Source organism: Perna viridis, chromosome 1 (genome assembly GCF_037379345.1).
Source record: "Perna viridis isolate PV_CMFRI_1.1 ecotype Kerala chromosome 1, ASM3737934v1, whole genome shotgun sequence".
Taxonomy (NCBI): Eukaryota; Metazoa; Mollusca; class Bivalvia; order Mytilida; family Mytilidae; genus Perna; species Perna viridis.
The window spans coordinates 9111753-9124252 of NC_142445.1; the positions used below are offsets into that span (position 1 = coordinate 9111753).

General features: G+C 34.1%; 2 protein-coding genes across 7 annotated transcripts in view; one reads left to right on the forward strand and one right to left on the reverse strand.

The window, feature by feature from the left end:
- The window catches only part of LOC148627129 (6-phosphofructo-2-kinase/fructose-2,6-bisphosphatase-like), a 41855-nt gene extending 34460 nt beyond the window's left edge, over positions 1-7395 (reverse strand). For all 4 annotated transcript variants that reach the window (XR_015919823.1, XR_015919822.1, XM_088568107.1 and 1 more), the window contains exon 1: positions 7323-7395. Coding sequence is in view for 2 of the 4 variants with exons in the window: in XM_088568107.1 (XP_088424233.1) it covers positions 7323-7359 (37 nt within the window). In the remaining 2 variants the exon portion in view is untranslated. The remainder of the gene's footprint in view (positions 1-7322) is intronic.
- Positions 7320-11143, forward strand: LOC148627130 (ubiquitin thioesterase OTU1-like). 3 transcript variants are annotated; one of them, XM_088568168.1, is made up of 2 exons: positions 7320-7430; positions 8605-11143. In XM_088568168.1, exon 2 carries the CDS (start codon positions 8615-8617, stop codon positions 9536-9538), a length of 924 nt encoding a protein of 307 aa, XP_088424294.1. In that variant the 5' UTR covers positions 7320-7430; positions 8605-8614; the 3' UTR covers positions 9539-11143. The 3 variants fall into 3 exon arrangements, with proteins under 3 accessions (XP_088424294.1, XP_088424284.1, XP_088424301.1); XM_088568158.1 differs by having other exon boundaries at positions 7384-7481; XM_088568175.1 differs by lacking the exon at positions 7320-7430 and adding an exon at positions 7499-7676.
- Positions 11144-12500: the final 1357 nt, after the last annotated feature.

Consider the following 12500-nt stretch of genomic DNA (forward strand, 5'->3'; position numbering starts at 1 on the left):
TATAAGGTTGTTGTACAAGAGACCCTAGAGGTGCCTCCTAACTCAGAAATTATTGTTCCGGGGGAACCAAATGGGCCCATGTTTAGAGGTTCAATAGGATTGATTGAACCTAATGATAATTTTATTCAGAATAAAGGGTTGTTAGTGGCAAGAGCATTAGTAGACCAAAGGTCGGCAATATTCCACTAAGAATTATAAATATCAATGATGATTCCTGTACACTGTACAAAAGTACTAATGTAGCTACATGCTACCAGATAGAAAATAAAGACATAAGAACTTCAAGGGTGGTAAATAAATATCTCGGCGTGTCAAGATGAAGCAGACCAGGAGAGATGTCTACCAGAACACTTATATGAAATGTATGAATCTTGCCATGGACAGCTTGATGAGACCCAGAAAAAAAAATTCAAAGAGTTGCTGTTACAGTATAGCAACGTATTTTCAAAGTCATCGGAAGATATTGGGCTGACAGACTTAGTGCAGCAAACCATCAACACCGGCAACCATCCACCGGTCAGACAGACTAAGAAGAATACCCTTAGCACGGATGAAAGATGCAGAATCTGAGATCCAGAAGATGGTAAGTCAAGACATTATAGAACCTTCGACAAGCCCCTGGAACTCTAACATAGAACTGGTGAGGAAATCGGACCAGACATGGCATTTTTGTATAGATTATAGAGCCGTTAATGAGTGTGTTATGAAAGATTCACACCCATTGCCCAGAATAGATGATACATTGGATGCATTGTCAGGTGCCAAATATTTTTCAAATGTAGATTTGAAGGCAGGATATTATCAAATTCCTGTGGCTGAGGTTGATCGGCCTAAAACAGCCTTTTCATTCCCGGGGGGAGGTCTATGGCAATTCAAAAGAATGCCTATGGGACTATGTAATAGTGCTCCTGTTTTTGAGAGATTAATGGAGAGAGTTTTAACGGGGTTGACCTTTAAGATATATTTAGTATATCTTAACGATATAATTATATTTTCAAAATCACTATCAAGTCATATGTCTGGCTTGAAAGAAGTGTTTCAAAGGTTGAAAGAAGCCAACCTAAAACTGAGCCCAAAGAAATGTCATTTTCTTAAAAAAGAAATAAAGTTTTTGGGGCATGTTGTAAGTGATAAGGGGGTTACAACTGATTCAAGTAAGATTCAAGTGGTTGAAAACTGGCCTATTCCCCGTAGTGTGAAAGAAGTTAGGAGTTTCTTAGGGTTGACATTATATTATAGGAAATTTATTTTGAGATATGCTGACAAAACTAAACCTTTGTATAAGGTAACAGAGAAAAATCAAACGTTTAAGTAGACAAATGAGTGTCAGAATGCTTTTGAGGAGCTTAAGAATAAGAATGCACTCGTGCAAGCACCAATTTTAGTTTACCCTACAGAGGAAAATTTTTTTATTTTGGACTGTGATGCCTCAAATTTAGGGATGGGTTCTGTATTGTCCCAAGTATAAGATGGAGTGGAAAAGGTTGTTTGCTACTTCAGCAAAACCTTTAACAGAGCAGAGAGACGATATTGTGTAACCAGGCGTGAATTATTGGCTGTGGTAGCCTCAATAAAAAAGTTCCATCATTTCCTACACGGTCGACATTTTAGAATAAGAAGTGACCATGGATCACTAAGGTGGTTGTTTAATTTTAAGAATCCTGAAGGACAGTTGGCAAGGTGGTTTGAGGTATTGGCCTCATACAACTTCAAGATTGAACACAGAGCAGGAAGATCACATGGGAATGCAGATGCATTAAGTCGGAGGCCATGTTATGACAAAGAATGTCCTCACTGTACTAGAGCCGAAACCAACTACGAACTTAAAGCCGATTATCTCAATGATAACCCTGAGAAGGTTGAATGTAGCCATACCTTGGAGGATGAAGTAAAGCTGAAAGATGCAACCATAGAAGCTATACAGAGTTGTTTACAAGATGAACAATGTTCTTCAAACCAGAAAAATACAGAAAAGTCACAGTCCAATAAAGATGGCTAAGTTTATAAAGAATGGGGAAAACAGGTTTCCCTTGACGCACACCTTGAGAAATCTGATTTGGTCAGAGTATGTACAAGAAAAAAATAGTCCACTATGGTCCTAATCAGGAAAAACCAAGCCAAGCAGAATGAGACGTTTGATAAAGACAATCCAAAACCACAAAAAAAAACAGAAAAACTACCTCAGCTTCAGAGGGAGGATGAGATATTAGGTGTTGTATTAGAATGGAAAAAAGTCAATTGTAAACTGAAACGGGAAGATATTTCTCAATTAAGTCCAGAATTAAAGTTCTATTGGTCCAGACTGGATTCCATTATTTTTTACCATGAGGTCCTGTATAGAAAATGGGAGAATAATATGGGGAAGCAATGTGAATTGCATATTATCATACCTAAGAGTATTAGGCGGTTTGTAATGAACCAGATCCATAATACTGTAACGGGAGGTCATCTGGGGTTCAAGAAAACCCTATCTAAAATTAATAAAAGATATTGGTGGTACAAAATGAGACAAGAAGTAAAATACTGGTGCATCAAATGTGATGTCTGTGCTTCAAAGAAAGTACCACAAAGAAAACCGAAGGCTCCAATGCAACAATACCTTGTTGGTGCTCCATGGGAAAGAATGGCATTAGATATACTAGGTCCCTTATCTTTAAGTAGAGAAAGTAATAAGCACCTACTTGCTGTACAGGATTATTTTACTAAGTGGGCTGAGGCAATACCAATTAGGAATACAGAGGCAGCTACATTGGCCCAGAAATTTATTGAAAGAATCATTTCAATCTTTGGGGTACCTCTTTCAATTCACTCAGACCAAGGGTCCAACTTTGAGTCAAATGTTTTCAAAGAGATGTGCAAAATTTTAGGTATCCATAAGACCATTACAACTCCTTTTAGACCAAAATCAGATGGGATGGTTGAAAAGGCAAACTCAACTATAGAGACCATGCTTTCAGCATTTGTGAGTGCCCACCAACAAGATTGGGATGAATATATTTATTTTCTAACGTTAGCTTATAGGTCAGCTGAGCATGAAAGCTTAGGGGTATCTCCATGTTCTATGTTACTGGGGAGAGAAATAAACCTTCCTGTAGACTTGATATTAGGTAAACCAGAAACTGATAGGTCCCAAACTATTGAAAAAAAACGCATATGTGTATGAGCTAGCACAGAAGTTAGAGCAAGTGCACAAGATCGCAAGGCGAAGATTAAAAATTTCTAGCAATAGAATGAAGCATTATTATAATGCAAATGCAAAAATGCAGCAGTTAGGAGCGCCAGTGTGGCTACACAACCCAAAGCGTAGAAAAGGCTCATGCCCAAAGTTACAGAGAAACTGGGAGGGCCCATATGTTGTTATTAGTAAACTTAATGAAGTTATCTACAGAGTTCAAAAAGGTGTACAGGTCAAAGGTTGTTCACCAGGATAGGTTGAAACCATATCTAGGAGAAAACTCACCACAATGGTTCCAGAAATTAACAAAATGAAGGTCATGTCCAGAACAGATTCATCAATAATTACGTTAAGAAAAAAAAAGTTAGATTACTTTTAAATGTATAAAAAGAAATGTATAAATCTCATGAGAGAATTAAAGATTAAGGAAGTTTCCTCTATATTACAGATCACCATATACACTTGCGGTATATGCAACGACTTTAGTTTCGACCAAAGCATAACCTGCAAAAGACACATGGAAGAACAACACAGTGGTTTTGGTCTCAGGTGCAGTGATTGTAGAGTGCTTGTTAGCCGTCACGCAGCACACAAAAATTGTAATGGGCAGTTGAAGAGGGTGAATAGGTCCACCATGACCTTTACTAGAGTAGAGGAGGAGACGTATGTCAAATTTTTGAAGAGTAGAGAAAGTCGAATGATAATAGAAAGAGTATCGGTAGAAGAAAAGAACAGAAGAACTAGAAATAACAAAAGGAAGTCACATTCGGTCTCAAATAGAAAAGAGAGGTCACCGCTGGCAGGGTTGTACCAGGATAACCAAAAAAACTTCACAACAGGCAGTATTGAAAACCAGAAGAAAAGACGTAGAGATGATGACAGCCGTGAGAAAAAGAGGGCTATGTCCAACCAGAATGTTAGCAAATCAGGAAAAGAAAAGGAGAATGTCATAGAAAAGAAAAGAAAGGATGGAAGTGATCAAAAGAGAGTAGTAAAGAACAAGGTTGAGGGCGACATTAGGAAATTGAAAGATCTTGCCGATGAATTAGCAACTTCAGCAGACGAGGTATCTATCTATGATCCAGAGGAAGTACAGTTCATTAGTGATGATGAAGCCATCACTGCAGATGTCAGAAAGATGGTTGAGGAGCGTATTTCCCCGATAAAAGAAGAAAAGAAGATTAAGTGTTGAGATGGAATCAGTATGCACTCCCAAGAGGGAAGAGGTACTGATGTTAGATTCCCCAGTCCAGCTACCAGAAATACCACCAGCAAAACCAGCAGCTCAACCATATCAGCTGGAAGAAATACCACCAGCAAAACCAGAGAAGTTTCCAGCAGTTCAACCAGAGCATTCACAATCAGCTCAGCTAGAAACCATACCAACAAGTTGTTCTGCCATGTTAAAAACAGAGAAAGAGAAACAACCAGACAGTCCCAGCATCCACCAACGAGAGTATACTGCAACTCCTTTAAGAAGGTTGAAGTTAAATACTATAAAAGAATGCCAACAGTCTCGATTTTATATTGAAGGCACAAAATTTGAAACCTCTGCTGAAGTTATCAGTTTTGTGCCTAACTAAGTACTTGCAGAAATGATTGGAGAGGACTCCCCAGTGAAACCCTATATGGTAGAAGGAAGGGCTTGCTACTTCTTGGATCGCGATCCAAAACATTTTAGCACAATTTTAAACTATTTGAGAAATGGAGGACAACTCAACACTCACATGCTACCCAGAGATATCAGACAACTGAGACAGCTACATTTTGAGGCCCATTTTTATGGATTGGACCATTTAGAATACAATGTTTTGAAGCGTTCCCGTGACCTTCAACAAGGACTTTTGTTTTAATTGATAGACCTAAGGGGACATGATTTTCATAAAAACTTGTATTATTGACAGATCATGGCCATGGACACACGTATAAACATTTTTATGGAGGGGGAGGGTGGACTTAACTATTTTATTGTGTAGTATTCTACTATTAATAGATATTGATGTTTAATACGGCACAATAAAAAACCCATGAAGTCTGAGATTGATGTTTATAATCTTTTCTTGTGTTTTGTTGTCTGGTATTGGTTTTTGTATTCACACGAATGGTAGATGGTGGTGTTTTGTAAATTAGTATGTCTAATTTATGTTAATTTATTACATTATTCTTATTCCGAAGTGCTTGTGTGAGTATATGAGCAAGTGTTATTATAGTATAATGAATATTTTATTGCTATAAGGGTGCATCAACCAACCAATCAATGTTTGTTTCCCTGCATTTGGGAACAAATGCTTTATGAGGAAGGGGGTAGTGTAACGACCAAGGGGTCTTATACTTATAGAAGTGTGACTGTTACTTGCTAAGATGCAGGTAAATTTTAGATAACTTAATAATTTGTTTATGTCGGAAATCGGCATTTGTTTACAATGTGACATTGTATGGAATGTCTATAAAATCTATTAGAATTCCCAGTTGGTTGACCACATTGAATGAAAGATAGTTCTATTTATTAAATATGTTTACCTCTAATTTATTCTATTTGTGTGTGGATATTTATAAATGGCTTATAACTTTTGGCTTATAAATTGGGAATTGGAAGTCCGTTTGTTTACATTAGCAAACCGGTGATGTCAACCTTCACCGTTAACCTTTTTTTTTTAATGTCAACCTTCTATGTCAACCTTCGAAAGGCTGAAAGAGTTATGTTTTTGGATGGTTATAAGACCCAGGTTGATAATTTGTATTGTCATTGTTATGAAACATTGAATATGATATATATAAATTTATGAAATCATTTTGAATCCTTACTTGAGTATAATTATTTCGACTTAATACCGATACAAAGACCCACGCAAATTCTAAACGTTTCGGTCAAGTCCTTTGTACTTCTATACATGTACGCCACTCAGAAGAAAGGGCGAAATCGTTACAATATTATTAAGCTACCAGAATTTACATGTAGGGCAGTGCCCAAAAACTTGAATGTACATGTAGGATAGTGCCACAGAACTCAAGTAAAATGCAATAGTGAAAATATCAAATCCTAGTACTGTAGTAATAGTCATAAGGAGAAGTATAATGGAAAAGGATCATAGATGTGATAATAAATTGATTTTGTTTGACTTGTGTTTTACAACTGAAAAACCAAAGTACATGTAATGTACATTGTACCAGTAAATAGATAAAAAATATTTCCATACTGACCACAGACCTTCTACTATTCTTGATTAACTGGTATAATGCTATAAGCAATGTACAAACGTACATTTTGTACTGTATTTGTAATGAGCGATTTCATGTTGATCCGTCCCCTAGTAAATCCTTCCTCAATCGATCCATCCCCAAGTGCATCTGTCCCAAATCATAAAATCGATGCATTATGCATTATAAACTCATAAAATTAAAATATTGAAAATACATTACCTTTTTTATAAGTCTTTATAAATAAATAGATTATACTTCATAAAATATTATTAGTATTAGACCTAAGAGTAATTACATAAATGTATGATAAGTGTGATAACTGTAGTCATAAATAAAATTGTCTTTAAAGAACAAATTTCAGTAAAACACACTTAATTTTATACACATAAATTTATACAATATAATTATTATAGGGACGGATAAACTTAGGACAGAAAGTATGGGGACAGATCAACCTGCTACCTGATGAGCAACACTTTACTTCAGGAATTTCCATATGCTTGCTTTAAAAACAAAACACTCATTAGCAAATCATTAGAGAGTAACCACTTTTAAGCCACTCTGGAAATATATTTCCTACTTAAACACTCTTACCCAAATCACAAATAAATGTAAAAAGTCAGCTTCCTTTTCATTTATCAACTAGAGTTTACTTATGTCTAAATTTTAAAGCAATTAACACCAAGGAACAATGCAGGAATATATGAATTGAATGTTATACAGAAATGTATAGTTTTAGGGAAATCAAAATTACAGAAGTATCAATCAGTAAGAGGTCTGCCCATGAGTTATCTCCCCTTCATCGAGCCAAATCAGTTGTTGAACGATACAGAAAAACCTGATAGACTTTTCGCCCATAAATACTAATCATATTGATATTTAACAGAATGTTTTCAGTTAGGATTCTGTGAATAATATGTCATGATAAGATTTTAAAGTAAATTACCTTTATTAGGGAGAGGAGTGCCTGGAAGTCGTGACATTCGATCAGCAGTATGTGCACATAAATTTATGACGTACTTCACACTTCCGTTGCAAAGGAAGCTCAACAAAGGTACGCTGGTATAGAAACTTCCGAAATTTTGACTGAAGATTGAATATTTTGGTACTTTGATATGATTTTCTTGACTATTGTTCAACCAATTTCAACTTCTAGTGCTATCGTTTTGTCAATTTCATGATCGATAAATAATAATAATAAAACAGCACTGCACTGCACTGTCAACAAACAACAGTCATATGGAGATGTTAAGGGAATCCTTAATTAGAAATATATATAAAGTTGTACATATAGATACAGGCAAGTCTCTTCTACCTATATTATACATTATGTAATTATCATGTTTGTCTGTAGCTCATCCCAACGATAAACCGATTTGGCTAAACTTATCGTTTAGCCAAGCAAGTTAACAACACAGGTAGGCTGCCCTACCGCACTTCCTCCACCTCAAGAGCCTGCATACCATGTACAACTCTTAACAACTAGTTCAATAGCTACACAAACATGGTGGGTTTGTTAGTTGGGCACCAAATGTAACTGGAGAGCATGATTTATTCCGCCACTGAGGATTTAACTCTAAAATGCACAGTGACTAGCCAGCGAAAAACTGATTCAGCTAAATAATTAATCCTTTAGTCAAGTCAATTAAACAGTTATTTATATCTACTACAAAATTGTACCTACTACATGACAGGTAGTCTGTCCTGATTATAAGTTATATAACCTTTAATTTATAAAGAAATCAAGGAGATGAATTTATCATTTGTAGCATTTTCAAAGCATTTTGTGAAAAAAGTAAGATTTCTTTTATTTAAGACACAAAATATATCTTTATGTATTGAATAAAATACAACTGAAGATTTTTAGTTTTCACAATGGGTTAATTTTGTTTCTTCTTACTTTGTTAAAAAAATCAATTTAGTTACCTTTGGATCTGATGTTAAACTTACTGGGCAACTTGATGTGATTTTTTTTTTTGAACCACCAATATAATAACATTGTATTGAATGAAAAAAAAAACACTTTCACCTTAGTTTTTTATGAAGCAATAACTTTTCCGTGCAACTTTTTGGGATTTGTCTTCAAGGTCCAGTCTTAAACTCTTCGAATAAAATATTCAGAAAATCAGATTACAGGTGCATTGTACATGTAAATGTAACACTTATAAATTTTGTTCCTTATATAGTTCTTGAATTTAATATGTTAAATCTTAAATTTTTTTTTTTAGAATTTCCAGGATGAGTAATTCCTCTTTGAAGCTGAGATGCAAGACAAAAACTGGACAACATATCTTAACAGGGCTTAGCCAAGGATCATCTGTTGGACTTCTAAAAGCAAAAATATCTGAGGCAACTAAAATTCCCAAAGAACTAATCAGAGTCAGACAGGGTTATCCACCTAATGCCATTGATTTATCAAAGGAAGATGCCGTTTTATCCTCCCTTCCATTTCGCTCTGGGGATACACTTATTGTAGAAGAGGAGAGAGTTGTTAGAAATACCTTACAGAAAAACATTGGGGATGTAATGCAAGATCAAAGTATAATGGGAAGAGGTGTCTTGATGAGAAAGGTTGTACCAGCCAATAACTCCTGTCTATTTACTAGTGTTCATGCTGTTATGCATGATGGTATCATTGACCTGAGTTGTGCTCCGTCTCTTCGTCAGCTCATAGCAGGTGTTGTAATGAGTGATCCCAATACTTACTCTGATGCATTCTTAGGACGATCAAACTCTAGTTACTGTAAATGGATCATGAAAGATGGTACATGGGGTGGTGCAATAGAAATATCAATCCTGTCAAAGTATTATGGTGTAGAAATTGATATTGTTGATACTCAAAGCTGTAGAATAGATAGATTTGGAGAGGATCTACATTATGACAAAAGGGTGCTAGTAATTTATGATGGTATTCATTATGATCCTTTGGTGTTAGAGCCATTTGATACTTCCTTGCGTATTCAGTCAATTTTCTCTACTGATGAAGCCTCTATACTTGCCCAGGCCCAGGAGTTAGCATCAGAAGCTAGGCAAGCCCGACAGTATACAGATGTAACAAGCTTTTCTATCAAATGTCTTGTCTGCCAGCGAATGTTTACAGGTCAGAGTGAAGCTCAGGGACATGCTCAAGCTACTGGACATATAAATTTTGGAGAAGTTTAGGGATTTACCTTCCATATGCAATTAATGCTTGTAACTGCCAAAGCTACATGAAATTGACAAATAAATAAATTTCAAATTGGAAAATTTTTCAGCATTCATATAATTAGTTCAGAAAATGAAATTTGCCAAAGGTATTTACTAAATGAACCATGAGGGTATAAGTGATGTTTTTTGTTCTAGCCAAATTCTTCTCAATACATGTACTCATTTCATCAAAATGTATTTTGAATCAATATTTAGTGCATTGTACTCCAACTTTTCAACATATGTTTATTTATACATTAATGTCACTGGTAAAAACTTGTGTACTTCAAATAGCACCTATAAATCTCAGTGATAATGTTTGAGATGTACACTACTATCAACACTTTTTTTTAGGTCTCAACTCTTCACACTGGAGGCGACACAAGTGTAGTCATAGTGTCTCCACCCAACACTGGAATGTTCTTCTTATCCAGTTTAAAGCTTCCTTTCTGAAATTTTTCTATTTAAATGCATTTACTTTTAACTTACTGAATATACCTCAATTTTTTATCTTTACTATATTTACTTAGAAAATTGAAAATATCTTCCTTTTCCTTAAGAACTGCAAAAAGTTTGAATATAATGCAGACCTGGGCCTGCTTCATATCAAAATCTGCAATTTTCCACTAATTCCACTTTAAATATTTCAGTTGAGGCCTTTTTATTAAGCTTGATCATATTTGCTTGTTTAAATTTTTTTCTCATTTCAATGTTTAAAATTCCTAGAACTTGTATATACATTTGAAGTTTTGTCTTCCATGTGGTTATAGATTGTGTGGTGTACTTTGTGCATGAAAAGTTCTGTTTATTTGTATTGTAGATTTAGTCCACTATTTATTACATTAAATTTGTTCAAAGTACATGTAACAATAAATATTATTGTTTTATCAAGCTGTGCTTAAGCACACTAAATATAATGGTATGGCATTGTCATAATTGACATTTTATTTAATCGATTAAACGTATACACCTGTTAAGGGTGGATGATTTATCAGCAAGTGTATTAAAGCTGTGATCTTCTTACTAAGTGAAATGCAAATTACAATTTTGTTTCTGAATACTGAAATATATATATATTTTTTTATTTGTTTAACAAATACTTTTGTGGTACTTTACTTATTCCATACACAAAGACCTTAGATACTAGTAAATGATACACATGAACTCCACTAAATAATGGAAGCATACAAACAACAGGTGAATTAGTATCCTCTGCTTTACCATAGGTGCTTGCTCCCACTATCAAATATGCAGCCCACTAGTAGAGTGATCCCAAATTAGGGGGTGCCTCACTTCAACTCATTTTTTTTTTCAAATATAATCAAATACAGCACTATTTACTGTACAGCAGTCACTTGACAAATGATGAATCTAATGAATAAACGCAGGTATCATCATCAAATACTTTGAATTAAATCAACATAATGGTTTGAACATTCAAACTGCATATTTCTACAATCACATGGACTGAAAGTTAAACTTCTGCAATCTTAACAATGCTAGACAGACAATAGAAAGAAAATTTGTGTTCCTTAGACCTATTGTTAATGTAATTAAACATTCTTTAAGAATCAGGCAAAATGTGAGTTTGTGGCTTTAATTAAACCATCCACATAATGCAGAGGAAATTAGGAATTGTCTCCCTTTCAAAAATAAACTATGGCTTCATTGTTACATATATTTCCCAACTTATTTTTTATTACAATAGGATTTTATTAGTTTTGTTGGCAAGGCCTTCCAGAGCTTACTGAAAGGTTTGTTTACATTTGTCTTAAGACTTTTTGGTGATCTCTAAATGTAATAACTATTTTATATTAATCATATATGCTGGTGTACTTTTAGTGTTCCATCAGTTTATTCATGTTTCTCCAACATTTTAATTTTTTCAAACCTCAGACTACAACATTCAAGACAGGGGATTAAGAGGCCCATTAAAGCATTAAACGGGTGGCTCATGATATTCAAGAATAGCTTTTAATATCAGGTTTTTTTAAATTGTTTATGACAAATTGTTAAGAAGCGATTTTATCTTCAATTCTTTTTTCTTTTTCCTTAAAATGTAAAACTCTTTCAAAATAATGGCTGTTATTATTCATATTTGTTTTTAACTTTATGAAATATTTTCCCAATTTTTGTTTTCTTATTGATCACAGTAATATCGTTTTTTTTCCATTATTTCTTTTTTTTTATCCAACTTTCTGCTATTTTTTTTGTTGTTGACAGAAGGCAAATATACATATCCTAAACATTTTAGTACAAATACATCACAGTTATTGCAGATAACATTAGAAAAAAAATTAGAAAATCTATGAACAAAGTTCACTTGGGGATACCCACATTCCCATATACATTGTAGGTTACCCCATAAATGATTTAAACATTCACATGGAAAAACAAAATAGAAGGTGTGCAATGGCATTATGACATAAAGAATCTTTGAAAGTTTCATCAAATTCCATCTGGCGGTATCAGAGGAGTTGCGGATTAGAACTGAGGATGGACGAACAGGGGGATACCATGAACACTATATACCCAATGCTAGATATCCATTGAACTCCAGTCTGACTCTGCCAAACTTTTTTTTATAATTTGAACTCATTTTCAGAAGATTTTCAAAGTAGGAAATGTAAAATTTGGAAAAAATCCATTTCAGGAACCCTTAAACAAATTAACTTGTAATTAATAATAATCAGTTGTATACATACATTTTATAATTATTTCAAAAATGTAAAAATAAAATTACTATTGCATAAAATATTTTTTCAACTTTTTTGTTTTAAATATTAAATCAAATATTTACCTTCAAAAAGGTGAATTATCTTCTTTTTGTTGGTTTTTTTTTGCAATAACAGAAAAAAAATTATTTGTAATAAAAAAAAATATTAATAAAACAGGAATATTTGTTTCCCTTGTCAATGATATTATTTAAAATAAGTTT